This window comes from Saccopteryx bilineata, chromosome 3 (genome assembly GCF_036850765.1).
Source record: "Saccopteryx bilineata isolate mSacBil1 chromosome 3, mSacBil1_pri_phased_curated, whole genome shotgun sequence".
NCBI lineage: Eukaryota > Metazoa > Chordata > Mammalia > Chiroptera > Emballonuridae > Saccopteryx > Saccopteryx bilineata.
This window is the reverse complement of record NC_089492.1, coordinates 207,898,990-207,926,332: the sequence shown is the minus strand read 5'-3', so window position 1 is coordinate 207,926,332 and position 27,343 is coordinate 207,898,990. Positions and strand designations below refer to the sequence as shown.

The 27,343-nt window shown below is 38.8% G+C and overlaps 1 protein-coding gene across 13 annotated transcripts in view; it reads right to left on the bottom strand.

The window, feature by feature from the left end:
• Positions 1 to 27,343, bottom strand: part of CCDC18 (coiled-coil domain containing 18) — a 209,139-nt gene that overhangs the window by 138,021 nt on the left and 43,775 nt on the right. For all 13 annotated transcript variants that reach the window (XM_066268671.1, XM_066268666.1, XM_066268664.1 and 10 more), the window contains 7 exons: positions 26,137 to 26,258; positions 24,292 to 24,583; positions 12,524 to 12,648; positions 11,526 to 11,686; positions 7,566 to 7,789; positions 6,077 to 6,187; positions 5,466 to 5,597 (listed from right to left, as the gene is read on the bottom strand). In XM_066268671.1, the coding sequence (XP_066124768.1) occupies positions 5,466 to 5,597; positions 6,077 to 6,187; positions 7,566 to 7,789; positions 11,526 to 11,686; positions 12,524 to 12,648; positions 24,292 to 24,583; positions 26,137 to 26,258 (1,167 nt within the window). The remainder of the gene's footprint in view (positions 1 to 5,465; positions 5,598 to 6,076; positions 6,188 to 7,565; positions 7,790 to 11,525; positions 11,687 to 12,523; positions 12,649 to 24,291; positions 24,584 to 26,136; positions 26,259 to 27,343) is intronic.

Below are 27,343 nucleotides of genomic sequence, written 5' to 3'. Positions count from 1 at the left end.
CTCTACATCTGGTAGATTGCTTGTCTCTATTTTATTTAATTCTATCTCTGGAGTTTTGTTCTGTTCTTTCATTCGAGACATGTTTCTTTGTCTCCTCATTATGGCTGCCTCCATGTGTTTCTATTAGGTACAGCTGCTACATCATCCGGGCTTGGTAGAGTGGCCTTATTTAGTAGGTGTCCTGTAGCGTCCAATGGCACAGCCTCCCTAATCACCCAAGCTGGGGACCACATGTGAATTGTATACACTCTCCTCTTGTAGCTGAACCTTGATTGCTGTTGATACATTAATGGAAGGGATTTACCCCCAGGCCATTCAGCTGAAAGACTGGTTGTGACCACTGACCACTATGGAGTATCAGCTGTACAGGGGACCACCTGAGCAGGACTTACTTCACTTCCCTGTGGTGCCTACTGAATCTTCCCCTTAAGTGTGTCACTTGTGGAGATGGTTGAATGGTGGTGTTTCTACGTGGTCAGAAGCTGTCCATTGGCCCTGGCCAGTTGGCTCAGTGGTAGAGCGTCAGCCTGGTGTGCAGGAGTCCCAGGTTCGATTCCCAGCCAGGGCACACAGGAGAAGCGCCCATCTGCTTCTCCACCCCTCCCCCTCTCCTTCCTCTCTGTCTCTCTCTTCCCCTCCTGCAGCTGAGGCTCCATTGGAGCAAAGTTGGCCCGGGCGCTGGGGATGGCTCTGTGGCCTCTGCCTCAGGCGCTAGAATGGCTCTGGACGCAACAGAGCGATGCCCCAGAGGGGCAAAGCATCGCCCCCTGGTGGGCGTGTCAGGTGGATCCCGGTCGGGCGCATGCGGGAACCTGTCTGACTGCTTCCCTGTTTCCAACTTCAGAAAAAAAAAGAAAAGAAATAATAATAAAAAAAAAGCTGTCCATCAAGTGCTCTGGCTCTGAGGCCTTCTGGGAGATGCAAGGTCAGCTGCAACCTGTGTTCTACATAGGGCCACTTGACATGAGCTATAGAGCATCTGCAGGTGGCTGCCAACTGTGTTGGGCTTAGACATACCCAGGCAAGGCCAAGCTGCAAACCAAGGCCAGCTGCTGCTAGTGTGAGGCCTGGGGCCACTTAGTGAGAGGTACAGGGCATGAGCTACAAAGCAACCTTCTGATGGTTGATACTTGTGCTGAGCTTGGAGGTGCCCAGGAGAGGCCAAGCTGCAAACCAAGGCCAGCTGCCGCTAGTGCTGGGTCTGGGGCCATTTAGTGAGGTGTTCAGGGCTCACTAAGGCCAGCTGCTGTTTATTTGAAAGATTTTAAGAAAATCTGAAGCATACCAAGACAGGCCATTTGTATGGAAAAGCCATTGAAAATACCTTGGATGGGCCTGAAAGTTGGGTGGGGTGGGGCCTCAGAGAATCACCTGGGTGAGGTAAACAGTGTGAACCAGGTTGATAGAGTCTCATATGGTACCACCCTGCAGGCTCCGTGTGGGGAGGGCTCACCAAAGGAACAACGGCCTCTGCCCACACTTCTGTCTGGGAAAAAGCTGTCCTACTAGCTCTTGCACTGATGCCTGGACAATTCAGTTCTACCCCATATATCCCTGCTTCTTTTTTTTTTTTTTCTTTTATTTTTTCTGAAGCTGGAAACAGAGAGAGACAGTCAGACAGACTCCCGCACGCGCCCGACTGGGATCCACCCGGCACGCCCACCAGGGGCGACGCTCTGCCCACCAGGAGGCGACGCCCCGCCCATCCTGGGCATTGCCATGCCGCGACCAGAGCCACTCTAGCGCCTGAGGCAGAGGCCACAGAGCCATCCCCAGCGCCCGGGCCATCCCCGCTCCAATGGAGCCCCGGCTGCGGGAGGGGAAGAGAGAGACAGAGAGGAAAGCGCGGCGGAGGGGTGGAGAAGCAAATGGGCGCCTCTCCCGCGTGCCCTGGCCGGGAATCGAACCCGGGTCCTCCGCACGCTAGGCCGACGCTCTACCGCCGAGCCAACCGGCCAGGGCCATCCCTGCTTCTTTTAAAGCTGCTACTGCTGCCTCAGCACTGGAGCTCAAAGGGAGTAAGTCCAAGTTAGCCCACGCATGAGCCCTTTAAGAGGAGCTGCCTGGGCCCTGGCTGGGTAGCTCAGTTGTTTAGAGTGTTGCCCCCATATACTAAGGTTGCAAGTTCAATCCCTGGTCACAGCACATGCAAGAGTAAACCCATAAATGCATAAATAAGTGGAACAAATCAATATTTCTCTATCTCTCTCTAAAATCAATTAAGTAAAAAATTTTTTAAATTCCAGCAACACTCCACTCGCCTTCATCCTCATCCCCACTGGTTTTTGCAGCAAGAGTTACGGGAATTTAAACATACCATTTTATTATTAGTTTCTCTTTGTCTTCTCTGTTTTTGATTCCTATTTCTCCTTTCTAGACTTCTTTTATATATATGAATGTTTTCAGAATTCTATTTTATCTACTGGCTCTTTACTATATATCACTTCTACTGGTTTCTCTATGGATTTTAATACACATATTTAACTTTTCATACATATTTAACTTTTACTGAGAATTAGGATATTTCCACATAAAGTAAAATGTAATAACTTCATAAAAACACAGATCCCTTTACCTTTCCTCTTTTATATTGCAGTTGTCCAATGTATTATACCAACATATACTCAAAACCTCACTAGACAATGCCATGATTTTTTATTTCAAGTGTCATAAAACTTTAAGAAACATAGTACATTGTATCTAACCAAATAGTTACTGTTTTTGTTACTATTCCTTCATTCCTGAGGTTTCAAGTTTCCTGCTGATATTATTTCTTTTTGCCTGAAGAATCTTATTTTAGAACAAGTCACCTGGTAACAGATTCTCTAATTCAGTGTTTTTCAAACTCCAGTCTGCTAGAACTTTCATGATGTTGTATAAAGATTACAGGACCAGACTCTGTAATCTTCATCAGGGTGGTTAATTTTTTCACAATCTGGCATAAAATTTCTAGCAGACAAGCATGGGTCTATGGACTTGCAGTTGAAAAACACTGCAATTGTCCTCCATCTAAGAATATATTTATATTTACGAAAGAATACTTTTTGCTGAACATTGAATTCTAGGTTGATGGACTTTCTCCTTTAGCAAACTTTCATAGTTTTTTTTATGAGAAATCTACAGTAATTTTTTTAAGTGAGAGGAGGGGAGATAGAGACTCATGTATGTGCCATGACCAGGATCCATGCAGCAACCTAGCAATGCTCGAGTACCAAGCTATTTTTAGCACCTGAGGCTGACACACTCAGACCAACCAGGCTATCCTCAGCACCGGGGCTGATGCGTGACCTAACTGAGTCACTGGCTGCAGGAGAAGAAGGGAGAGAATGGGGAGAGGGAGAAGGACAGGGAGAGAAGCAGATGGTCGTTTCTCTTATGTGCCCTGACCAGGTATTGAAACTTGGAAATCTGCATGCCAGGCCAATGCTTATCTACTGAGACAGTCAGCCAAGACCAAATAAATCTACAATAATTTTAATCTTAGTTCCTTTATAGGCAATGTGTTATTCATCTCTGTATGCTTTTAAGATATTTTTGTTTTGACCAGACCAGGTGGTGACGCAGTAGATAAGAGCATTGACCTGGGACACTGAGGACGTAGGTTCAAAACCCTGAGGTCGACCCTGGCCATTTGGCTCAGTGGTAGAGCATTGGCCCAGTGTGTCCAGGTTCAATTCCCAGTCAGGGCACACAGGAGAAGTGACTATCTGCTTCTCCATCCCTCCCCTTCTCCTTTCTCTCTCTCATTTCCTGTCCCACAGCCATGGCTCGGTTGGAGCAAATTGGCCCCGGGCACTGAGGATGGCTCCATGGCCTTGCCTCAGGTGATAAAATAGCTCGGTTGTCAAGCAATGGAGCAATGGCCCCAGATGGGCAGAGCATCGCCCCAAAGTGGGCTTGCTGGGTGGATCCTGGTTGGGGAGCATGCGGGAGTCTGTCTCTCTGCCTTCCTACTTCTCACTTAAGAGAAATTTAAAAAAAAAACACAAGAAAACAAATCCAAGATCACCAGCTTGAGTGTGGGGTTGCAGGTTTGAATGTGGGATCATAGACATGACTCCATGGTTGTGGGCCTGAGCCCACAGGTGGCTAGCTTGAAGCCCAAGGGCACTGGCTTAGGCCCGAGGTCGCTGGCCTAGGCCCAAGGTCACTGATCTGAATAAGGGGTCACTGGCTCAGCTGGAGCCCCCTGCCACCCCACCGTCAAGGCACATATGAGAAGCAATCAATGAACAACTAAAGTGCCACAATTACAAGTTGATTCTTCTAATCTCTCTCCCTTCCTATATCTCTCTCACTAAAAAAATAATTTTGTGTTGGTATTCAGCAAGAACTTTGATGTATCTAAAAGTTGTTTTCTTTGACTTAACCTCTTTGAGCGTATTGAATTTATAAATTTATTTCCTTAAATAAAATTGTAAAGTTTTCAGTCATTATTCCTTCAAATTTTTTTTGCACTAATCTTATTTTCTTCTCTGGGACTCTAATGACATGAATGTTAGACCTTATAATATTCTCCCACAGGTCCCTGACACTCTGTTCATTTTCTTCCAAATCCTTCTTCTCTCTGCTGCTCAGAATGAATAATGTGTATTGCTCTATATTTCATGTTTACATTTTTTTCCTCATTAGCTCCATGCTGCTATTAAGAATATCGAAATGATCGATATTTTTTAGTCATCTCATGTCATTTCTTGATCTCAAACCTTTTCTTTACTCTTTTTACTATTTAGTTTTCACACACAGTTAAAGAGTGTTTCTACTATCAACCAAAATTAAAACAACTGATATCTTTAGTGGAAAAGTCTGTGGACTCACTCTTAGTTTGGTAATATAAAAAAATAAATAATGATTAGGCCCTGGCCAGTTGGTTCAGTGGTAGAGCATCAGCCCGGCATGTGGATGTTCTGGGTTTGATTCCTGGTCAGGGCGCATAGGAAAGCGCCCATCTGCTTCTCAACCCCTCCCCCTCTCGCTTCTTTCTCTCTCTCTCTCTCCCCTCCACTCCTGCAGCCAAGGCTCAGTTAGAGCGAGTTGGCCCTGATGAAGAGGATGACTCCATGGCCTCCACCTCAGGTGCTAAAATAAAGGTTCCAGTTGCAACGGAACAAGGGCCCCAGATGGGCAGAGCACTGCCCCCTAGTGGGCTTGCCGGGTGGATCCTGGTTAGGGCAAATTCAGGAGTCTGTCTCTGCCTCCCCTCTTCTCACTAAAATTAAAATAATAATAATAATAATTATTATTATTATTATTAAAGCTGAAATTGCACCAGTACTGTATAAAAAATACTGTAATGATCCAGAAGTAATGGGATTCTAATTATAGTACTTGCCTATAACTTATCTATGTCTTTATTTCCTCATATGTTAAAAACAGAAAGCTACACTAGTATGTTTCAGGTTAATTTTTAGCATCTATATTCTAAATATACATTATATCTACTTGTAAAAATATTACTATCTTACTCTTTCAATCTGATTTTCCATTTCTTTATGTTGTTCAAGATGAATTTTCTTTGCCTTTTCAAAAGCTAAACAAATTTTCTCATGCTCTGTATTGATATTGGTTTCTAGACTTCTTATCTTTTCATTTTTTTCCTAGAAATACAAAAACAGTTAAAGGAATATAATTGAAAGGAAAAATTTAAAAATAAAAGAACTGAGAGCTAGTTTTACATAAAAGTACATTAAGCATTAAATTTGTGATACTCTTCTCTAAAGATTCATAGCAGTTAATATGTCAAACTTCAAAAATACATGTTTATTAAAAAACAAGTTATTTTAAAAATTATATCAAAATGAGAAAATTAAAATACTTCAAAATACTGAGAATATCAAAAAGTTTCTACTATTTCCTTTAACTCTACTAGGATAAAACTTAGAAAATGTAGATAACAGATGTGTATCAGCCTATTAACCTAAAAATATAGAAACAAAAAAAGGGCTGAGAAGAGTCTAGTAGAATTTGTATTTTCCTATATGGTACTTTTTATAATAATGATACTAAAACAAACATACTGTCATGAATTAAGTGCCTTAAAGTCACAGTGAATTTGTAGTAAACAACTAATTTTTACCATAAGCTCCTGTTCAAGTTCTGCATTTTTTGCAGCAATAGAGGAATAAGCAACTATTTTTTCTTCCAGCTGTTTCTCTAGAGTTAAAAGTTGAGAACATTTCTTTGTCATCTGAAAACAGATGGAAATAAATGAAAAATTATTTTTAGAAAATGACAACTTAAAAGAAAAACAAATAGTGGATAGTAGACCAGAGATATAACACAGCTTGTTTCATCTATGTAATATATAAGTAATTTAATGCAGATTTCTATGTCCAAATAGGACTGCACCCTAACCCATTTCTTAAAAGTAGCTGTGAAAGACTAAAATTAGCATAATAGAATTTTAACAATAACTATTTCTGGTGGTAGAATTATCAATGATGTATGCCTTCTTCATATTTTTCCATATTTTCAACAAGACTATGCTAATTTAATTTTTTTAAAAGTTATTAATCTGTCCTGACCAGTGGTGGCACAGTGTAGAAAGTGTCGACCTGGGACACTGAGGTACCAGGTTCAAAACCCCAAGGTTGCCGGCTTGATCATGAGCTCATCTGGCTTAAGCATGGGCTCATCATTGATGTTTCTCATCTCTCTCCCTTCCTGTCTGTCTGTCCCTATCACTAAAACAAACAAACAAAAGTGCCCCCATAGATAGTCACTGCCTATGGTTTGAAGGGTGAGTATAGTACACACATGTGATCCATGTCTACAATTACCTAATGGGGCATCCTTGTTCTGTCCTCAGTGGAAATGAGATCAAATATTCACAAAACACACATTATCCTCTTTCCATGTTATCCATAGCATATTAGCACCAGATTCACATGTAGTTTTATAAAAATGTAGATTCCTGCCTGACCTGTGGAGGTGCAGTAGAAAAAGCATCAACCTAGAATGCTGAGGTCGCCTGTTGGAAACCCTGGGCTTGCCTGGTCAAGGCACATATGAGAAGCAACTATGAGTTGATGCTTCCTGTTCCTCTCCACCCCACCTTCTCTCTCTTTCTCTTTCTCCTCTCTCTAAAATCAATAAAATCTTTTTTAAAATGCTGGCACCTGAACATAATTCAATATCTGCTTAATCAAAATTACTAGGGTAGGATCCATAAATCTGCATGTTTAACAGGTTTCTCAGGTAGTCTGTTGTTCGCTAAAATTTGAAATCCTTTATTACCACTACTTTTCTTCCAATTGCATAATACAAATACTTTACTTGTACTTGTATATTATTTGTATTAACTTACATTTAGAAGAAATAAGAGTGTATAACTGCCACCAAATTTTAGAACTTTTAGCACCCTTCAGTGGATTTTCCTACTTTTAACATAGTTTGAAATGCAAAGGTTTCCAAATACAATTTTAAAAGAATTTGTAACTTACATGGTATCAAGAATTTTTTTTAATGTAAAAAATTACACTTAAAATACATTGTTTAATAAAACCGTACAATATCTTTTACTTGTATGAAAATTAAGTACATATAAGCAGTTAATTCAAGCTTACTTCACTTTCAAGTCTGCTTGAGTTTGAGGCTTTCTCTAGCAGCTCTTCTTGAATCAGTTGAAACTGACTCGTTCTGTGGGCCATGTTAACTTTCAAATCAGAATTCTCAGCTTCTATTTCCATCAACTTAGTACGTAGTTCTTCTATTCCAGAAGCAAGTTTTTGCCTTTCTCTTTCATATTCCTTGTTCATAACATGTTGATTTTGAGCTTTTATGCTTTCTCCTAGTAACAATTAAAGGAAATTTGTTCTGTATAAACTTCAAGGAAAGAAACCTATTTCAATGTTAAAATATTTAATCATAAAGTTTAGTTTCTGATCTAAAGAACTGTAAAGGGAATGGAGAATGAGACATACATTAAGGAAAATGGTAAGGTACTTTCTAAATTAAATACATAACAAAGTGAGAGTAAGTTCTTCTGAATCACTCAATTTCTAGACTACTCCTTCATAGTAGAAAATTCCTTTATTCCAGAAAGGGCTCATCTCTACCTTTAAAAATCCCATTTTTTGGATAGCAATCATTGCTAAAAAAAAAAATTGTTTAAAACAAACAAAAACATGTCCTCTCTCCTTAAACTGAAGTTAATCATACAATGTATTTGGATAACTTGAGATGATTAAAAATATTTTGATATATTGTACATAGATGCAGGTTCAAAAGCTGAAAAACAGTGACTCCCAGTACAAACTAACTGATGAGAATTCAGCAATGCTTTTTTAAAACCACTGAGAGTTATCAGAGGCAGTTGAGTATACCCTTTCTCCATTATAAATGTATATATTAACCTCATACATCAAGGTAACTAAACTTTCAGGACTTTAAAAAAGGCACACTATAGATCAGGGGTACTCAACCTTCTTATACCTACCATCCACTTTTGTATCTCTGTTAGTAGTAAAATTTTCTAACTGCCCACTGGTTCCACAGTAATGGTGACTTATAAAGTAGGGAAATAACATTACTTTATAAAATTTGTAAAGCAGAGTTACAGCAAGTTAAAACATATAATAATAATTACTAAACAAGTACTTTATGTAGGATTTTTGCTAAGTTTGGCAGAATAAATCTTTATAAAACAACTTACTATAGTTAAATTTATCTTTTTATTTATACTTTGGTTGCTCTGCTACCGCCCACCATGAAAGCTGGAACGTCCACTAGTGGGCGGTAGGGCTGGTCCCTACCACTGCTGTAGATGATGGCATGAAAACACACATAGATATGGATACAAGTAGAGATATACTATGGCTTCAAGGGTTGCATAAGTAGCCACTTCCCATCAAATTTTCATACCTTTAGTATTTCCCTTTCTACACTACTTCTCACTGGCTCTATTTCTTTGATTTCAGAGACTCTACGACATATATTCACACCCTCTACACTGGCATTCCCTATGCTAATCCATCATTCTCTCTAGTCTTTCTAATCACTTAGATATCTAATTTTTTCTGCTGTCATTTCTGCTGCTAGCAGCCCATCATATTTGAAGATAGATTGTGATACATTACAGCTACATATGTTAACCACTAAGGCAACCACTTAAAAAAAAAGAGGTACAGCCGCTTGACCCATGGTGGCACAGTGGATAGAGCGTCAACCTTGGATGATGGGGACCCAGGTTTGAAACGCTGAGGTTGCTGACTTGAACACAGTTCACCAGCTTAAGCAAGAGGTCGCTGACTTGGCCCTGGCTGGTTGGCTCAGTGGTAGAGCATCGGCCTGGCGTGCAGGAGTCCCGGGTTCGATTCCCGGCCAGGGCACACAGGAGAAGCGCCCATCTGCTTCTCCACCCCTGTCTCTCTCTTCCCCTCCCGCAGCCAAGGCTCCACTGGAGCAAAGTTTGCCCGGGTGCTGAGGATGGCTCTGTGGCCTCTGCCTCAGGCGCTAGAATGGCTCTGATTGCGGCAGAGCGACGCCCCAAGATGGGCAGAGCATCGTCCCCTGGTGGGCATGCCGGGTGGATCCCGGTCAGGCTCATGAGGGAGTCTGTCTGACTGCCTCCCCATTTCCAGGTTCGGAAAAATACAAAAAAACCCAAATTTTTTTAAAAAAGAGGTCGCTGACTTGAGCACGGAATCATTGACATGATCCTATGGTTGCTGGCTTGAAGCCCAAGCCCCGGTCAAGGTACATAGAAGCAATCAATGAACAATTAAAGTGATGTACCTATAAGTTGATGCTTCTCATCTCTCTCCTTTCCTGTCTGTCTCTCACTTAAAAAACAGGTATAATTAATCAATAGTGGAAATTTTAAAAAATGGAATACTAAGAAGGCAAGAAAGATGAACAAAGGCCAATAGAATAGTAAACAAGTACCAAAATGATAGATTTAAACCCAAAAAGATGGACAGATACATTTAATATACACAAGTAATCTAAATATCCCTATTAAGAGCCCTGGCTCAGTAGCTCAGTTGGTTAGAGCATCATCCTGATACACTAAGGTTGCAGTTCAATCCCTGGCCAGGGCACATATAAGAAGAAACCAAAGAGTGCATAAATAAGTAGAACAACAAAATAATGTTTTTCTCTCTCAAATCAATTGTTTTAAAATTTTTTAAATGAAAGTAAATATTTTTATTTAGAAGCAAAAAATGTCTACCTTGTTATAAAAGCAAGAACCAATTATATGCTTTCTATAAGATACTCATTCACATACAAAGATACACAGGTCAAAAGTATGGGGAAAAAATTCAGACCAGGCAAATACTAATCAAAAATAGCTGGTGACAAACTATCAGAAAGAGGAAGAAAATAATCCCATGTACAATCAATTTAAAAAGAATAACATACCTAGGAATAACTTTATCCAAGGTAAAAGATATGTATACTGAAAACTTTAATAAGACAATGACAAAACAAATTAAAGATAAAAATAAATGGAAAGATATTTCATGCTCACAGACTTAAAGAATTAATATTGTGAATGTCCCTACTACACATGGCGATCTAAAGATTCAATTCAACCCATATCAATGTTTCAATGGTATTTTTCATAGAAATAGAACAAACAATCCTAAAATTTGTAAGGAACCACAAAAGACCCCAAATAGCTACAGCAATCTTTTAGTTTTTTAAAAGATTTTATTTATTGATTTTTGGAGAAAGGGGAGAGAGGGAGGAAGAGGGAGATAGAGTGAGAGGAGAGAGGCAGGAAGCATCTACTCCTAGTAGTTGCTTCCCATATGTGCCTTGGGGCAAACCCAGGAATTCGAAAGGGGCAACCTCAGCGTTCCAGGTCGATGCTTTGTCCACTGTACCACCACAGGTCAGGCACTATGGAATAAACCCATGCAAACTAATTTATGACAAACGAACCAAGAATATACAATGAAAAAAAAGGATAGTTTCTTTAATAAAGAGTGTTAGGAAAACTGGACAGTCACATGCAAAAGAATAAACTGGACTACTATCTTACCCCACACAAAATTAACTAAATATGGATTAAAAACTTGAACATAAGACCTAAAACTAAAATTTCTAGAAGAAAACATAGGGGATAAACTACTTAAAATCAATCTTGGTGATGATTTTTTGGGATTTGACAAAAGTAAAGGCAACAAAAGCAAAAATAAGTAGGACTATATCAAACTAAAAAGCTTCATATAGCAAAAAGAACCATCAACAAAATAAAAAGCAAATCTATGGGATGAAATAAAATATTGGTAAAACATATGTATCTGATAAGGGGTTAATATCCAAAATACAAAGAACTCATACAACTCAATAGCAAAAAACCAAACAACCCAATTAAAAAATGGGCAGAAGATCTGAATAGACACTTTCCAGAAAAGACACAGAGATGTCCAATAGACATATGAAAAGATGCTCAACATCACTAATCATCAAAGAAATGCAAATCACAGAAACCAAACTGATAATTCATTTATTTTTTTAAAAGATCATAAAATACTCTGATCATAATTTATTTTAAAAATTCAATAAAATATACTCACCTATTTGACTACCTCCTAGTTTTACAGGTTCTGTTTCTAAACTACTTAATTTGCCACTTTCTTTGTTGTCATTACAAGAAATAAGACTCTGAGATAACTGATTTGCAGTCAGATTTGCCTGAAGCTTTTGAATTTCTGCCTCTTTTATTGCAAGTTTAATCCTAGCACAGAGAAAAGAAACCAAAAAATATTAAATAAAAATACATCATACCATTTTTACTTTTCAAAATGGTAAAATATTTTAAACTTTGATGTTAGTTAACCAATATAGGGCAGTATATGCAAAACTCTTTCATATCATTGATTAAACTGTAAACTGATTCAGCAACTTTAGAAACTTGGTAGTATCTAGTAAAACTGAAAATGTACACACCCTACGACCCAGATTTTCACTTTCAGAAATATATACTAGAGAAACTCACCCATATCATAGTTAACATGTATAAGTATGTACTTTGCAGCACTGTTTGTAATAGGAAACTAGAAATATCATAAATCAATAAAGAAATAAGTTGTGACAGTTATAAGATAGACTCTTATACTGCTATAAAAACCAAACTAATCACACTAATCCATGCATTAATCCCTCTACCTACTTTAATATGGATAAATTTTTTAAATGATCCTAACTGAAAAAGCAAAATTACAAACAACATAAATATATAGTATATTTCTGTGAGTACAAACATATACAAATGGATTAAAGAATATGTACCCAATTCATGATGGTAGATCCTGAGGAGAAGAATGGCAGTGGTGCAGTGGTTAAGAACCAAAATATATCCTCTATCCTGGAATGTTTTAGTTTTTATTTAAAGAAAAAGATTTGAAACAAATCTCACAAAATGTTAGGAATCAATTCTTAGTTGTGAAAACAGATATTTGTTATAATAATACTCTAGACTTTTGTATATTTTTCAACATTTCAATTAAAGATCTTAATTATCAATTTCTAAAAACATTATATTTGTTACAACTTCAGAACCTGAAAACCATACCTCAACTCCGAAATCATCATTTTATTTGCCGCACAGCAGCCAACGTAACTGTCTTCCTTGTGTGACAAACTACTCATGTGATGCTTAGAAAGAGACGACTTAAAACCAAACATATCTCTTTTTAACTGTAAATTTAAAAACAAACATATAAGTTTATAATATCTTGATATAATTTTTTAAATTCAGAAATCCAAGTCTGAAAAATTGTGTGTTTTATAGAATTAGCCTAGTATCCACCAATAGGAGAACATATAAATACATTATGAAATAGTAAGGATAATGGGAAAGCTACAATAGTTAAATAAGCCTGCATTGTGTAAATCATTATGGAGAACTCATACAACATAAAACTGAGTGAAAAACAACAGTGGCACATGTAGTTTTTTAAAAAATGTACTAAACTATATATGTATATATACTGTATACTAACATATATATTTTCAAGATGCATCTGTATGTGGCAATAATTAAAATATGGACAAGAGGGACACACATGAATTTCAGAATAGTCACTACCTCTGAGGAGAAAGAGAAAGAATTAGATCTGATATGTATATAAAGAGGCTTCATTTACCTGTAAAATTTTATTCTAAAAATATCTGAAGTGGATATCGCAAAATGTTACCTATTTATCGACTGCTATGCTACATTGGTCTGTGTGTATGAATAATACATAATTTTTAAATTAATTGTAAAAGGAGGCAAAGAAAGCACTAATGACCACTACTTTAAAACTACTATATGACCAAATCACATTTTCTAGAAATGAAAAAACTCACATTTCTAAACCCTGTTATTCTCTGCAGGGCATGAAACACAGGATCAAGCATGTTACAACAGCTTCAGAATCACATACTATTAAGTAATTCTTAATAGAGACAAATGAAAGTATCAACTAAAAATGAATGTTGCCTGACCGGGCGGTGGAGCAGTGGATAGAGCGTCAGACTGGGATACGGAAGACCCGGGTTCGAGACCCCAAGGTCGCCAGCTTGAGCACGGGCTCATCTGGCTTGAGCAAAAAGCTCACCAGCTTGGACCCAAGCTCGCTGGCTTGAGCAAGGTGTTATTTGGTCTGCTGAAGGCCTGTGGTCAAGGCACATATGAGAAAGCAATCAATGAACAACTAAGCGGGTTGCAACGAAAAACTGATGATTGACGCTTCTCATCTCTCTCCGTTCCCGTCTGTCTGTCCCTGTCTATCCCTCTCTCTCTCTCTGTCCCTGTAAAATTTTTTTTTAATTTTAAAAAATAAATTAAAATGAATGCTATCTGCATCTGATTATCAGATTTCAAAAGCAAACTGGTAGATTAAAAATCTAAGCAAATAATCATCTGCATCCTAGGAAAGTAGATATAGCAGCAGGCTGGGAACCAAGGATCATACATTCTAGATTTAAATCTGCAACAAGTTATTCACTTCCTTGGGTCTACAATTCTTCATCAGTAAAATGATGATATTGAATCAGATGATTTCTAAAATCTCTCTCAGCTTCATAATTCCATGACAGTTTAAAATTGGTAAGAGGCTACCATCAATACATATGTAAAACTAACCACGACACATTTATCTGTAGCTTTCTCCTGAACTCACCTTACCTTGCACCTATCAAAAACAAGTTTCTGACACAAGTATACTTACCTTCTTCCTACTTATAAATATGATCATATACACATATAACACAAAAAGAAAAAGTGACTGACTATATCATAAAAACACTTTAATATTCTGTACTATTCAGTAAATGTGTGAAAAGTTGCTCAACATTATTAACCATTAGGAAAATGCAAATCAAAACCACAATATAATACCACTTCATACACACTAAGATGAATATAATTGAAAAGATAAATAATAACAAATGTTGGCAAGAATGAGGAAAAACTGGACCACTCGTGTTGCTAGTAAGGAGGTAAAATGGTACAGCCACATTGAACAACAGTTTAGAATAAATTCACTATATGACACAGCAATTCTACTCCTACTCAAGAGAAATGAAAACATGCTCACTCAAAGACTTACATGCAAATATTCATAGCAGCATTATTCACAATAGCCTAAAAGTGGAAACAATCCAAGTGTCCATCTATTGGCCAATGGTTAAATAAAATGTGATATATCAACACAATGGAATAATATTCAACAATAAAAAAACATTAAATACTGATATATGTCACAATGAATGATTCTCAAAAACATTAAGAAGGCAAAAGATCAGATGCAAAAGAAAATACACTGTATAATTTAGTTATATGAAATGTCCGGAAAAGATAAAACTCCAGATGCAGAAAGTATATTACTGGTTCCCTAGCAGTGAGGGTGGGGACAGAAACTAATTATAAATGGACACAAGGGACCTTTTGGAGATGAAAGAAATGTTTGAGGATGACGTCAGAGTAATGGCGGAGTAGGAAGCGATACCGATAAATCTCCCCCAAACCTCAACAAGATCTTCAACCAGAAACAGAGAAACCTATCCCTGGAGCCTCCAGATGTTTCGCAATACACCCAAAGGTATGATCGAGCGAAAAATTGGCTAAATATATAACCAAACCCCGAAGGAAATAGGGAGTAAGAAATGCTCCGCCTTCCTCACTAACCTAAACAGGGCGGCTTTCTCTGGTAACTGTGAATATAGAAACTGAGGCGGGCAAAGGGAGTGAATAGATCCAGGCCGCAGCACAAACGGCCGAACCAGGCTGTGGCACAGAGATCCAAGCCAAGGAAAAACTGTTCCTGTGACAACCTGGGCAATAAAGTAACACTCGCGCCAAACCCAGACAAAGAAAGACAAGCGGAGCGGCCATTTTACCTGATCCCCTGGTAGCCGCATAGTGGGCGAGAGATTCCTTCCAAAGCCCCCGGAGGGTGCGCCCGTGTTACTCCACAGAGAGGCAGAGTCAGAGGCCTTTGTGTGGGCCAAAAGCCTCCAGGCTGCCCCAGCACCCGGGGAGAGCCGCACACAGGGAGGAAGCGAGAGCTAATTCCAACACTGGAACTTTTCAGTGTGGGCGGGAGGTTTCACTCAGAGGGCGAGACTCCGACCTCACATCCTGGTCTGCGCGCACGGAGAGTGGGAAGGAGACTCCTCTCAGCACCTCCGGAGTGGGAGCCCGTGTTGTCCCACGGAGGGGCAGAGTCGGGGGCCTTTGTGTGGGCCGAGGGCGGAGTCACGGGCTGCCCCAGCGCCTTGAAAGAGCGGCACACGGGACGAGCGAGAGCCAATTCCAACATTGGAACTTTTCAGTGCGGGCGGGGGGTTTCACTCAGAGGGCAAGACTTCCGGTTTAACATCCTGGTCTGTGCGCGCAGACCCGCCCGTGTTACTGGACAGAGTGACAGAACCAAAGGTCTTTGAGTAGGCGAAAGCCCCGGCTGATTATGCTAGCAGCTCTGACTGACTGAGCCTTACCCAGAGCCCTATGCTGAGTGGAAATAAGAGTGGGGAGTTGACCACTCTTAGAGCCTCTTACTATCCAGGTAGAGGCAGCAGCAACCCCATAGTTGGATTCTCAGGCTGCTGGTTGAGGAAGGAAAGACTAGGAGAGAGGCTCCTGGAACACGGACTCTCTCACTGTTGGAGCCTATAAACACTAATGAGCCTCGACTGCCAACGAAACTGAAGCACAATACATGACATCGCCATAGAGACTTATCAACTGCAAACCTCTACTTGAGCGTGTCAAAGGGGCAGAACTCGGGATACAGAGTCGCCGACCAGGAAGAGGGAGAGAAAAGAAAAAGCAAGAAGATAACCTCTCAAAATCAGAATAATCCGCAGACTTTATAACCTATCCCATTTTATTATTTTTGTTCGTTTGTTTCTCTTATCTTCATCCTTGATTTTTTTTTTCTTCTTTTTTCTTTTTTTTTTCCTCCTCCAATTTGGTTGTTTAACTCCCTACTGGTCTTACTCTCTCCTCTCCTTGAACTATACTACCCATAAGTGTTACATCTCCCATTATCTTTTCTTTCCTCTTCCTTTCTCTCTATGAGGGTTGCACTCCAAAACCCTTAACTCTCTCTCTCTCTCTCTCTCTCTCCTCTTTTTTCTTCTTTTAGTGGTTCCCTCTTTTTTTTCTCTCTCTCTCTCTTCTTTTCTCCCTCTATATTAGTTTCTTCCTTTTTCCTTTACATCTCCTCTCATTCAAACCTCAATAACAAACAAATTATTTTATCTGGGACTCAAACTTATGTTTGTGGCATTTTGGGGTTTTTTGTTGTTGTTGTTGTTGTTGTTGTTTTTGTTTTTGTTTTTGTTTTTTCCATTTTTCTGAAGCTGGAAACAGGGAGAGACAGTCAGACAGACTCCCGCATGCGCCCGACCGGGATCCACCCGGCACGCCCACCAGGGGCGACGCTCTGCCCACCAGGGGGCGATGCTCTGCCCATCCTGGGCGTCGCCATATTGCGACCAGAGCCACTCTAGCGCCTGAGGCAGAGGCCACAGAGCCATCCCCAGCGCCCGGGCCATCTCTGCTCCAATGGAGCCTTGGCTGCGGGAGGGGAAGAGAGAGACAGAGAGGAAAGCACGGCGGAGGGGTGGAGAAGCAAATGGGCGCTTCTCCTGTGTGCCCTGGCCGGGAATCGAACCCGGGTCCTCCGCACGCTAGGCCGACGCTCTACCGCTGAGCCAACCGGCCAGGGCTTTTTGGGGGTTTTTTACTTCACCTTTTTAACTCACTAGCAGTGCTCCCATCACTGGCTCTCCATTTTATCAAGCTCTTGTTCCACTAAATACAATAGTAATTTTTTAATTTGTCCCCCCATTTTCCTGTTTCCCTCTTACTCCTCTCATCATAACTCTTAGTCAACCAACACCTAAATGCAAATCACTTTATTCTTGATCGAAATTTTTTCATTATTTGCTTTTTGTGGGTCCATACCACCACTCCTTTTTTAAATTTATTTATTTATTTTTTCTTGACCCTTTATTACTTTTCGCCAATTCAGGCCCTCCATTACAGGCATTGTTTGTTCTATTAAATACAATATAATTCACAGTTCACCACAAGATTTTCTCAAGAAAGAGGGGAGAGGAGAAGAGAGAAAAAAAGGAGGGGGAAAATAATTTCCTTTTTTAAAATTTTTATTTTACTTTATTTTTCTTTATTTCATTATTAATTTTTTAAAAAAAAACTTTTTTCAATTTTTTATTTTTTTAACTTTTTATTTTTTATTAAATCTCATTAATACTATCAACAAAACCACCCTCAGATGCCATTAAGGAAGAGAAAATCGAATATCATGGATACAAAAGAAAGAGAGGTAACACAGCTAGATGAGGAAAAATCTATGGAGAAAAAATTTAATATATTGGAAACCTTGGAGTTAAATGACAGAGAATTCAAGATAGAAATCCTAAAAATACTCAGAGATATACAAGAAAACACAGAAAGTCAATTTAGGGAGCTCAGAAAACAACTCAATGAACACAAAGAATATATGTCCAAGGAAATTGAAACTATAAAAACAAATCAAACAGAGATGAAAAACTCAATTCACGAGCTGAAAAACAAGGTAACAAGCTTGGCTAATAGAACAGGCCAGATAGAAGAGAGGATTAGTGAAATAGAAGACAAGCAACTTGAGGCACAACAGAGAGAGGAAGAAAGAGACTCAAAAATTTAAAAAAATGAGATAGCCCTACAAGAATTATCTGACTCCATCAGAAAGAATAACATAAGAATAATAGGTATATCAGAGGGAGAAGAGAGAGAAAATGGAATGGAGAACATACTCAAACAAATAATAGATGAGAACTTCCCAAGCCTGTGGAAAGAACTAAAGCCTCAAATTCATGAAGCAAACAGAACTCCGAGTTTTCTTAACCCCAACAAACCTACTCCAAGGCACATCATAATGAAATTGGCACAAACCAATGGCAAAGAAAAAATTCTCAAGGCAGCCAGGGAAAAGAAGAATACAACATATAAAGGAAGGCCCATTAGACTATCATCAGATTTCTCAGCAGAAACCCTACAAGCTAGAAGAGAGTGGACCCCAATATTTAAAGTCCTGAAAGAGAGGAACTTTCAGCCACGAATACTATACCCATCAAACCTATCCTTCAAATATGAAGGAGAAATAAAAACATTCACAGATACAGAAAAGATGAGGGAATTTATCATCAGAAAACCCCCACTCCAGGAATTACTAAAGGGGGTTCTCCAATCAGATACAAAGAACAAAAAAAAATAAAGCCACAAGTAAAAGCTCCAAGAAGAACAGAATAAAACCAAATTTAAACTGTAACAACAACAAAAAGAAAGGGGGGAGAGGATGGAGATTAACATTAGCAAAGGACGATGGAGTGCAAAAGTACTTACAAAATAGTGCGCTACAATGAACACGGTAGGAACCCTTTTCATTATCTAAAGGTAACCACCATTGAAAAAACCACCACAGAAGCACATGAGATAAAAAAGATAGCAACAGTGGAAAGATGTATGGAATACAACCAAATAAAAACAAAAGATAAAAAAACAAAAGAGAAGGATCAAACAAGACACAAAACTAACAGAAAGCAATCTATAAAATGGCAATAGGGAACTCAAAAGTGTCAGTAATTACACTAAATGTAAATGGATTAAACTCACCAATAAAAAGACACAGAGTAGCAGAATGGATTAAAAGAGAAAATCCAACTGTATGCTGCCTACAGGAAACGCATCTAAGTAACAAGGATAAAAACAAACTCAAAGTGAAAGGCTGGAAAACAATACTCCAAGCAAATAACATCCAAAAAAAAGCAGGCGTAGCAATACTCATATCTGATAATGCTGACTACAAGACAACAAAAGTACTCAGAGACAAAAATGGCCATTTCATAATGGCTAAGGGGACACTGAATCAAGAAGACATAACAATTCTTAATATATATGCACCAAACCAAGGAGCACCAAAATATATAAGACAGCTACTTATTGACCTTAAAACAAAAACTGACAAAAATACAATCATACTTGGAGACCTCAATACACCGCTGACGGCTCTAGATTGGTCATCCAAACAGAGAATCAACAAAGATATATTGGCCTTAAACAAAACACTAGAGCACCTGGATATGATAGACATCTACAGGACATTTCATCCCAAAGTGACTGAGTATACATTTTTCTCCAGTGTACATGGATCATCCTCAAGAATTGACCATATGTTGGGCCACAAAAACAACATCAGCAAATTCAGAAAAATCGAAGTTGTACCAAGCATATTTTCTGATCATAAAGCCTTGAAACTAGAATTCAACTGCAAAAAAGAGGAAAAAAATCCCACAAAAATGTGGAAACTAAACAACATACTTTTAAAAAATGAATGGGTCAAAAAAGAAATAAGTGCAGAGATCAAAAGATATATACAGACTAATGAAAATGACAATACGACATATCAGAATCTATGGGATGCAGCAAAAGCAGTGATAAGAGGGAAGTTCATATCACTTCAGGCATATATGAACAAACAAGAGACAGCCCAAGTGAACCACTTAACTTCACACAGTAAGGAACTAGAAAAAGAAGAACAAAAACAACCCAAAACTAGCCAAAGAAAGGAGATAATAAAAATCAGAGCAGAAATAAATGAAATAGAGAACAGTAAAACTATAGAAAAAATTAATAGAACAAAGAGCTGGTTCTTTGAAAAGATCAATAAAATTGACAAACCCTTGGCAAGACTTACCAAGGAAAAAAGAGAAAGAATTCATATAAACAAAATCCAAAACGAAAGAGGAGAAATCACCACGGACACCGTAGATATACAAAGAATTATTGTAGAATACTATGAAAAACTTTATGCCACTAAATTCAACAATCTAGAAGAAATGGATAAATTCCTAGAACAATACAACCTTCCTAGACTGAGTCAAGAAGAAGCAGAAAGCCTAAACAGACCTATTAGTAGAGAAGAAATAGAAAAAAACATTAAAAACCTCCCCAAAAATAAAAGTCCAGGACCTGACGGCTATACCAGCGAATTTTATCAAACATTCAAAGAAGACTTGGTTCCTATTCTACTGAAAGTCTTCCAAAAAATTGAAGAAGAAGCAATACTTCCAAACACATTTTATGAGGCCAACATTACCCTCATACCAAAACCAGGCAAGGATGGCACAAAAAAAGAAAACTACAGACCAATATCTCTAATGAATACAGATGCTAAAATACTAAACAAAATACTAGCAAATCGAATACAACAACATATTAAAAAAATAATACATCACGATCAAGTGGGATTCATCCCAGAATCTCAAGGATGGTTCAACATACGTAAAACGGTTAACATAATACACCATATCAACAAGACAAAGAACAAAAACCACATGATCTTATCAATAGACGCAGAAAAGGCTTTTGATAAAATACAACACAATTTTATGTTTAAGACTCTCAACAAAATGGGTATAGAAGGAAAATATCTCAACATGATAAAGGCCATATATGATAAACCATCAGCTAACATCATATTAAATGGCATAAAACTGAAGGCTTTCCCCCTTAAATCAGGAACAAGACAGGGTTGTCCACTCTCTCCACTGTTATTTAATGTGGTACTAGAGGTTCTAGCCAGAGCAATCAGACAAGACAAAGAAATAAAAGGCATCCATATCGGAAAAGAAGAAGTAAAGGTATCACTTTTTGCAGATGATATGATCCTATACATCGAAAACACCACAGAATCCACAAAAAGACTACTAGAAACAATAAGCCAATACAGTAAGGTCGCAGGATACAAAATTAATATACAGAAGTCAATAGCCTTTCTATATGCCAACAATGAAACAATTGAGAATGAACTCAAAAGAATAATCCCCTTCACAATTGCAACAAAAAAAATAAAATACTTAGGAATAAACATAACAAAGAATGTAAAGGACTTACATAATGAAAACTATAAACCATTAAGAGAAATTAAGAAAGATATAATGAGATGGAAGAATATTCCTTGTTCTTAGTTAGGAAGAATAAATATAATCAAGATGGCTATATTACCCAAAGCAATATACAAATTTAATGCAATTCCCATCAAAATTCCAATGACATTTTTTAAAGAAATAGAGCAAAAAATCATCAGATTTATATGGAACTATAAAAAACCCCGAATAGCCAAAGCAATCCTAAAGAAAAAGAATGAAGCTGAGGGCATTACAATACCTGACTTCAAACTCTATTATAGGGCCATGACAATCAAAACAGCATGGTATTGGCAGAAAAATAGACACTCAGACCAATGGTACAGAATAGAAAGTCCAGAAATAAAACCACATATATATAGTCAAATAATTTTTGATAAAGGGGCCAACAACATACAATGGAGAAAAGAAAGCCTCTTCAATAAATGGTGCTGGGAAACTGGAAAGCCACATGCAAAAGAATGAAACTGGACTACAGTTTGTCCCCCTGTACTAAAATTAACTCAAAATGGATCAAAGATCTAAACATAAGACCTGAAACAATAAAGTACATAGAAGAAGACATAGGTACTCAACTCCTGGACCTGGGTTTTAAAGAGCATTTTATGAATTTGACTCCAATGGCAAGAGAAGTGAAGGCAAAAATTAATGAATGGGATTACATCAGACTAAGAAGTTTTTGCTCAGCAAGAGAAACTGATAACAAAATAAACAGAAAGCCAACTAAATGGGAACTGATATTTTCAAACAACAGCTCAGATAAGGGCCTAATATCCAAAATATACAAAGAACTCATAAAACTCAACAACAAACAAACAAACAATCCAATAAAAAAATGGGAAGAGGACATGAACAGACACTTCTCCCAGGAGGAAGTACAAATGGCCAACAGATATATGAAAAGATGCTCATCTTCTTTAGTTATTAGAGAAATGCAAATCAAAACTGCAATGAGATACCACCTCATACCTGTTAGATTAGCTATTATTAACAAGACAGGTAATAGCAAATGTTGGAGAGGCTGTGGAGAAAAAGGAACCCTCATACACTGTTGGTGGGAATGTAAAGTAGTACAATCATTATGGAAGAAAGTATGGTGGTTCCTCAAAAAACTGAAAATAGAACTACCTTATGACCCAGCAATCCCTCTACTGGGTATATACCCCAAAATCTCAGAAACATTGATATGTAAAGACACATGCAGCCCCATGTTCATTGCAGCATTGTTCACAGTGGCCAGGACATGGAAACAACCAAAAAGCCCGTCAATAGATGACTGGATAAAGAAGATGTGGCACATATACACTATGGAATACTACTCAGCCATAAGAAATGATGACATCGGATCATTTACAGCAAAATGGTGGGATCTTGATAACATTATACGAAGTGAAATAAGTAAATCAGAAAAAACCAGGAACTGCATTATTCCATACGTAGGTGGGACATAAAAGTGAAACTAAGAGACATTGATAAGAGTGTGGTGGTTACGAGGGGAGGGGGGAAAGGGAGAGGGAAAGGGGGAGGGGGAGGGGCACAAAGAAAACTAGATAGGTGACAGAGGACAATCTGACTTTGGGTGATGGGTATGCAACATAATTGAAAGACAAGATAACCTGGACTTGTTGATCTTTGAATATATGTAACCTGATTAATTGATGTCGCCCCATTAAAAAAATAAAATTATAATTAAAAAAAAAAAAAAAAAGAAATGTTTGAAAACTGAATTGTGATCACTATTATAGAACTTGTAAATTTACTAAAAATCACTGAATCACTTAAAATGGGTAAATTCTGTGGTGATATAAATGTTACTTCAATAAAACTGGTTTTTAAAAATTCTGTGTCATTCTTATATATAGCATCTGAGAGACTGTGAAAGGCTGAAATATCAGAAAGTTACGTATTAAAAAATAGGGATTAGATAGAAAAGAAATTGACATGTGAAAGTATACACATGTAAGAAAAACAGAAGAGGCCCTGGCCGGTTTGCTCAGTGGTAGAGCGTCGGCCTGGCGTGCAGGGGTCCCGGGTTCGATTCCCGGCCAGGGCACACAGGAGAAGCACCCATCTGCTTCTCTACCCCTCCCCCTCTCCTTCCTCTCTGTCTCTCTCTTCCCCTCCAGCAGCGAGGCTCCACTGGAGTAAAGATGGCCCGGGCGCTGGGGATGGCTTCTTGGCCTCTGCCCCAGGCGCTACAGTGGCTCTGGTCCCGACAGAGCGACGCCCCGGAGTGGCAGAGCATCCGCCCCTGGTGGGCGTGCCGGGTGGATCCCGGTCGGGCGCATGTGGGAGTCTGTCTGACTGTCTCTCCCCATTTCCAGCTTCGAAAAAATACAAAAAAAAAAAAAAGAAAAGGCCCTGGTCGGTTGGCTCAGCGGTAGAGCGTCGGCCTGGCATGCAGGGGACCCGGGTTCAATTCCTGGCCAGGGCACATAGGAGAAGCGCCCATTTGCTTCTCCACCCCCCCCCCTTCTTCCTCTCTGTCTCTCTCTTCCCCTCCCGCAGCCAAGGCTCCATTGGAGCAAAGATGACCCAGGCGCTGGGGATGGCTCCTCGGCCTCTGCCCCAGGCGCTAGAGTGGCTCTGGTCGCGGCAGAGCAATGCCTCGGAGGGGCAGAGCATCGCCCCCTGGTGGGCAGAGTGTAGCATCTGGTGGGCGTGCCGGGTGGATCCCGGTCGGGCGCATGCGGGAGTCTTGTCTGACTGTCTCTCCCCGTTTCCAGCTTCAGAAAAAAAAAAAAATATACAAAAAAAAAAAAAAAAGAAAAATATAAGAAGCTAATAAAGCAACCACAAAAATGAGGGTCTTTTAATAAAACACTTCACTAAATTTTGTTGTTAACATATACTTACTGGCAACTGGGACATAATTTTTTCCAAACTTCTCAGTTCCACCCTTGAACTTTCTATTTCCTTCTGACATACATCCAGTCGCTCATTCTGTGTTGTGATACGGACTTTTAATTCTCGGTTTTCATCCATTAGAGAAAATTTTTCTCGAAGTATTTCATCTTTGTCCTCCAACTCACTCTCTAGCTTCAAAATATTTTGTCTAGCTTCAGTTAGTTGTGCCATGACTTCTGAATTTTTCACTGCCATTATTCTTAATTTTTCTTTTCCATTGTTATTTTCTTCTTTCAGTTGCCTATGAAGAAACACAAAAATGAAAATAAAATATATATTCATTTTCTTTTTTAATTTTTGACAGAGACAGAGTCAGAGAAAGAGACAGATAGAGACACACAGACAGGAAAGGAGATGAGAAGCATCAATTCTTCATTGCGACACCTTAGTTGTTCATTGATTGCTTTCTCATATGTGCCTTGACCAGGGACTACCTACAGCAAAGTGAATGACCCCTTGCTCAAGCCAGAGACCATGAGCTCAAGCCAGCGACCTTGGGCTCAGATCTATGATCCCATGCTCAAGCCAGCTACCCTGCAGTCAAGCTGGTGAGGCTGTGTTCAAGCCGGATGAGCCTGCACTTAAGCCAGTGACCTTGGGGTTTCGAACCTGGGTCCTCTGCATCCCAGTCCAATGCTCTATCCACTGCACCACTGCCTGATCAGGCATATATTCATTTTCAATAATTGTATTTAATCTCACTTACAAAATATTTTAAAGCTTAATTCTGAAATAATAATACCTGCTCACATTTTCCACGTGCCTACTTCCTGCATGCCAAGCACTCACAACTCTATGTGGCTAGCATTATTATCACTCCCTGTTAATAGGTGAGGAACTGAGGCACACAAAGGTTATAGTGTCTCCAAGTAGTAGGGCAGGATAACTCTACTACCTTGGAAGCATTTCTACTTCTTTTTTAAAAGTGTAAAACAGATCTAACTCCAAATTCCTAACCCAACATTTTACAGCATCAAGAAAGTTTTAGACTATATAAAGAATATTCATGAAGTGCAACCACAACTCTAAAATGCAAAGTCTAATCAACCACTAACAGACTACTAGGCAGTAATATTTTTGAATATATACACCTATAAAAACATGTCAATCATTAGAACAACCTAATCTTTTTTATTTTTCTTTTTTCAGAGTCAGAGAGAGGGATAGATAGGGACAGACAGGAACGGAGAGAGATGAGAAGCATCAATCATTAGTTTTTCACTGCGACACCTTAGTTGTTCATTGATTGCTTTTTCATATTTGCCTTGACCGTGGACCTTCAGCAGACCACTCAAGCTGGCGACCTCGGGGTCTCGAACCTGAGTCCTCCGCATCCCAGTCCGATGCTCTATCCACTGCACCACCGCCTGGTCAGGCAGAACAACCTAATCTTTAGAACTATTATAATATTTCATCAGTTCCCTTTCTCACATTTTTTAAGGTCTCTGAAGTGGGAAGGTTAGACTAAGTGATTCTTCAAGATTTGAAGATTACATATTTTACTAATTAGTTAATGTGATCACACTGTAAGAACATTATGTCTCTTAATTTTTTCTGAATATATGCAAAGCAAAATAATTGATTATATTACTCTATATTTACAAGTGTATTAACATCAACATATATTTTATTCATTTAAAACCCTAACTTTATTATACCTAGAAAAAACTCTGTATGAAGCCTACCTTTCTACATTATTTAAGGCCACAATATACAAAATATTCTCTTACAAAATATTTCCCATTTTTCTTCATTTCCACACAAAAATCCTTTTTCTACAATAGAATACTGTACCTTAATTTCTCTTTCAGAATTTCAAGGTCACTGTTATATAGACCACACTTTTCCTGTAGTCTTTTATTTTCTTTTTCACAGTCAATGAGATTTTTCTCTAATATTTCTTCTTCAGCTTGAACCTAAAACAATAATTTATTTTTAAGTGGGCACAATAATGTCATAGGTTTTAGATTTTTCAAACTAAAAAGTAGTGATTTTAAAAATAAGCAGGAAGGTAGAGTAAGTATTCCACCCATTTAAGTCCCTAACCTTAAGGCAAAGGGAACAACGTGAACTTCCTGGACAGGGAGTGGAATTCTACCTATGACAGGCCTGACCTGTGGTGGCGCAGTGGGATAAAGCGTCGACCTGGAACACTGAGGTTGCCGGTTCGAAACCTTGGGCTTGCCTGGTCAAGGCACATATGAGAGTTGATGCTTCCTGCTCCTCCCCCTTCTCTCTCTCTCTCACTCCTCTCTCTCTAAAAAATCAATCAATAAATAAAATATATATATATAAAAAAAAGAGCCTATGACAGAGGGGCAATAGCAAATGTGTTCTGGCCTCACATGGACAAGGCAAGTAACTCATGTAGGTATTCTGTATGAAGTCACTAAAGGCTAACATATTTCCAGAGAAATGTTCCAGAGAAGGAACATTTTTTTTTAACTATTTTTTTTTTATTTATTCATTTTAGAGAGGAGAGGGAGAGACAGAGGAGAGACAGAGAAGGAGAAGGGGGGAGGAGCTGGAAGCATCAACTCCCATATGTGCCTTGACCAGGCAAGCCCAGGGTTTCGAACCGGCAACCTCAGCATTTCCAGGTCGACGCTTTATCCACTGCGCCACCACAGGTCAGGCTAGAGAAGGAACATTTTAAATTTTAGTCACAAAATAATCCCACAGAAATCACAATCCAAAACTTAAAAGCCCAGCACCCAGCTTAGAACAGCAGGAGTGCAGGACTGGGCTCACTTCCTCTTTGTGACATCTGCCTAACTATACGGCTCTGCTGAGTAGTTTTAAATTGATCATTCTAATGAAAGGTATTAAAAACCATTATCTTACATTTTCCTCTGTTTCTTCTATAAAATCCTCCCTCTCCTTGAAGATATATCCCCTACAAATTATTCTATCTCCCCCTACAGATTACTTCATTAAAAATTCCTTCTATGATATTTTATTCCCACAGGGATCTTCTTTAAGGTTATCAAAACAGTCAGCT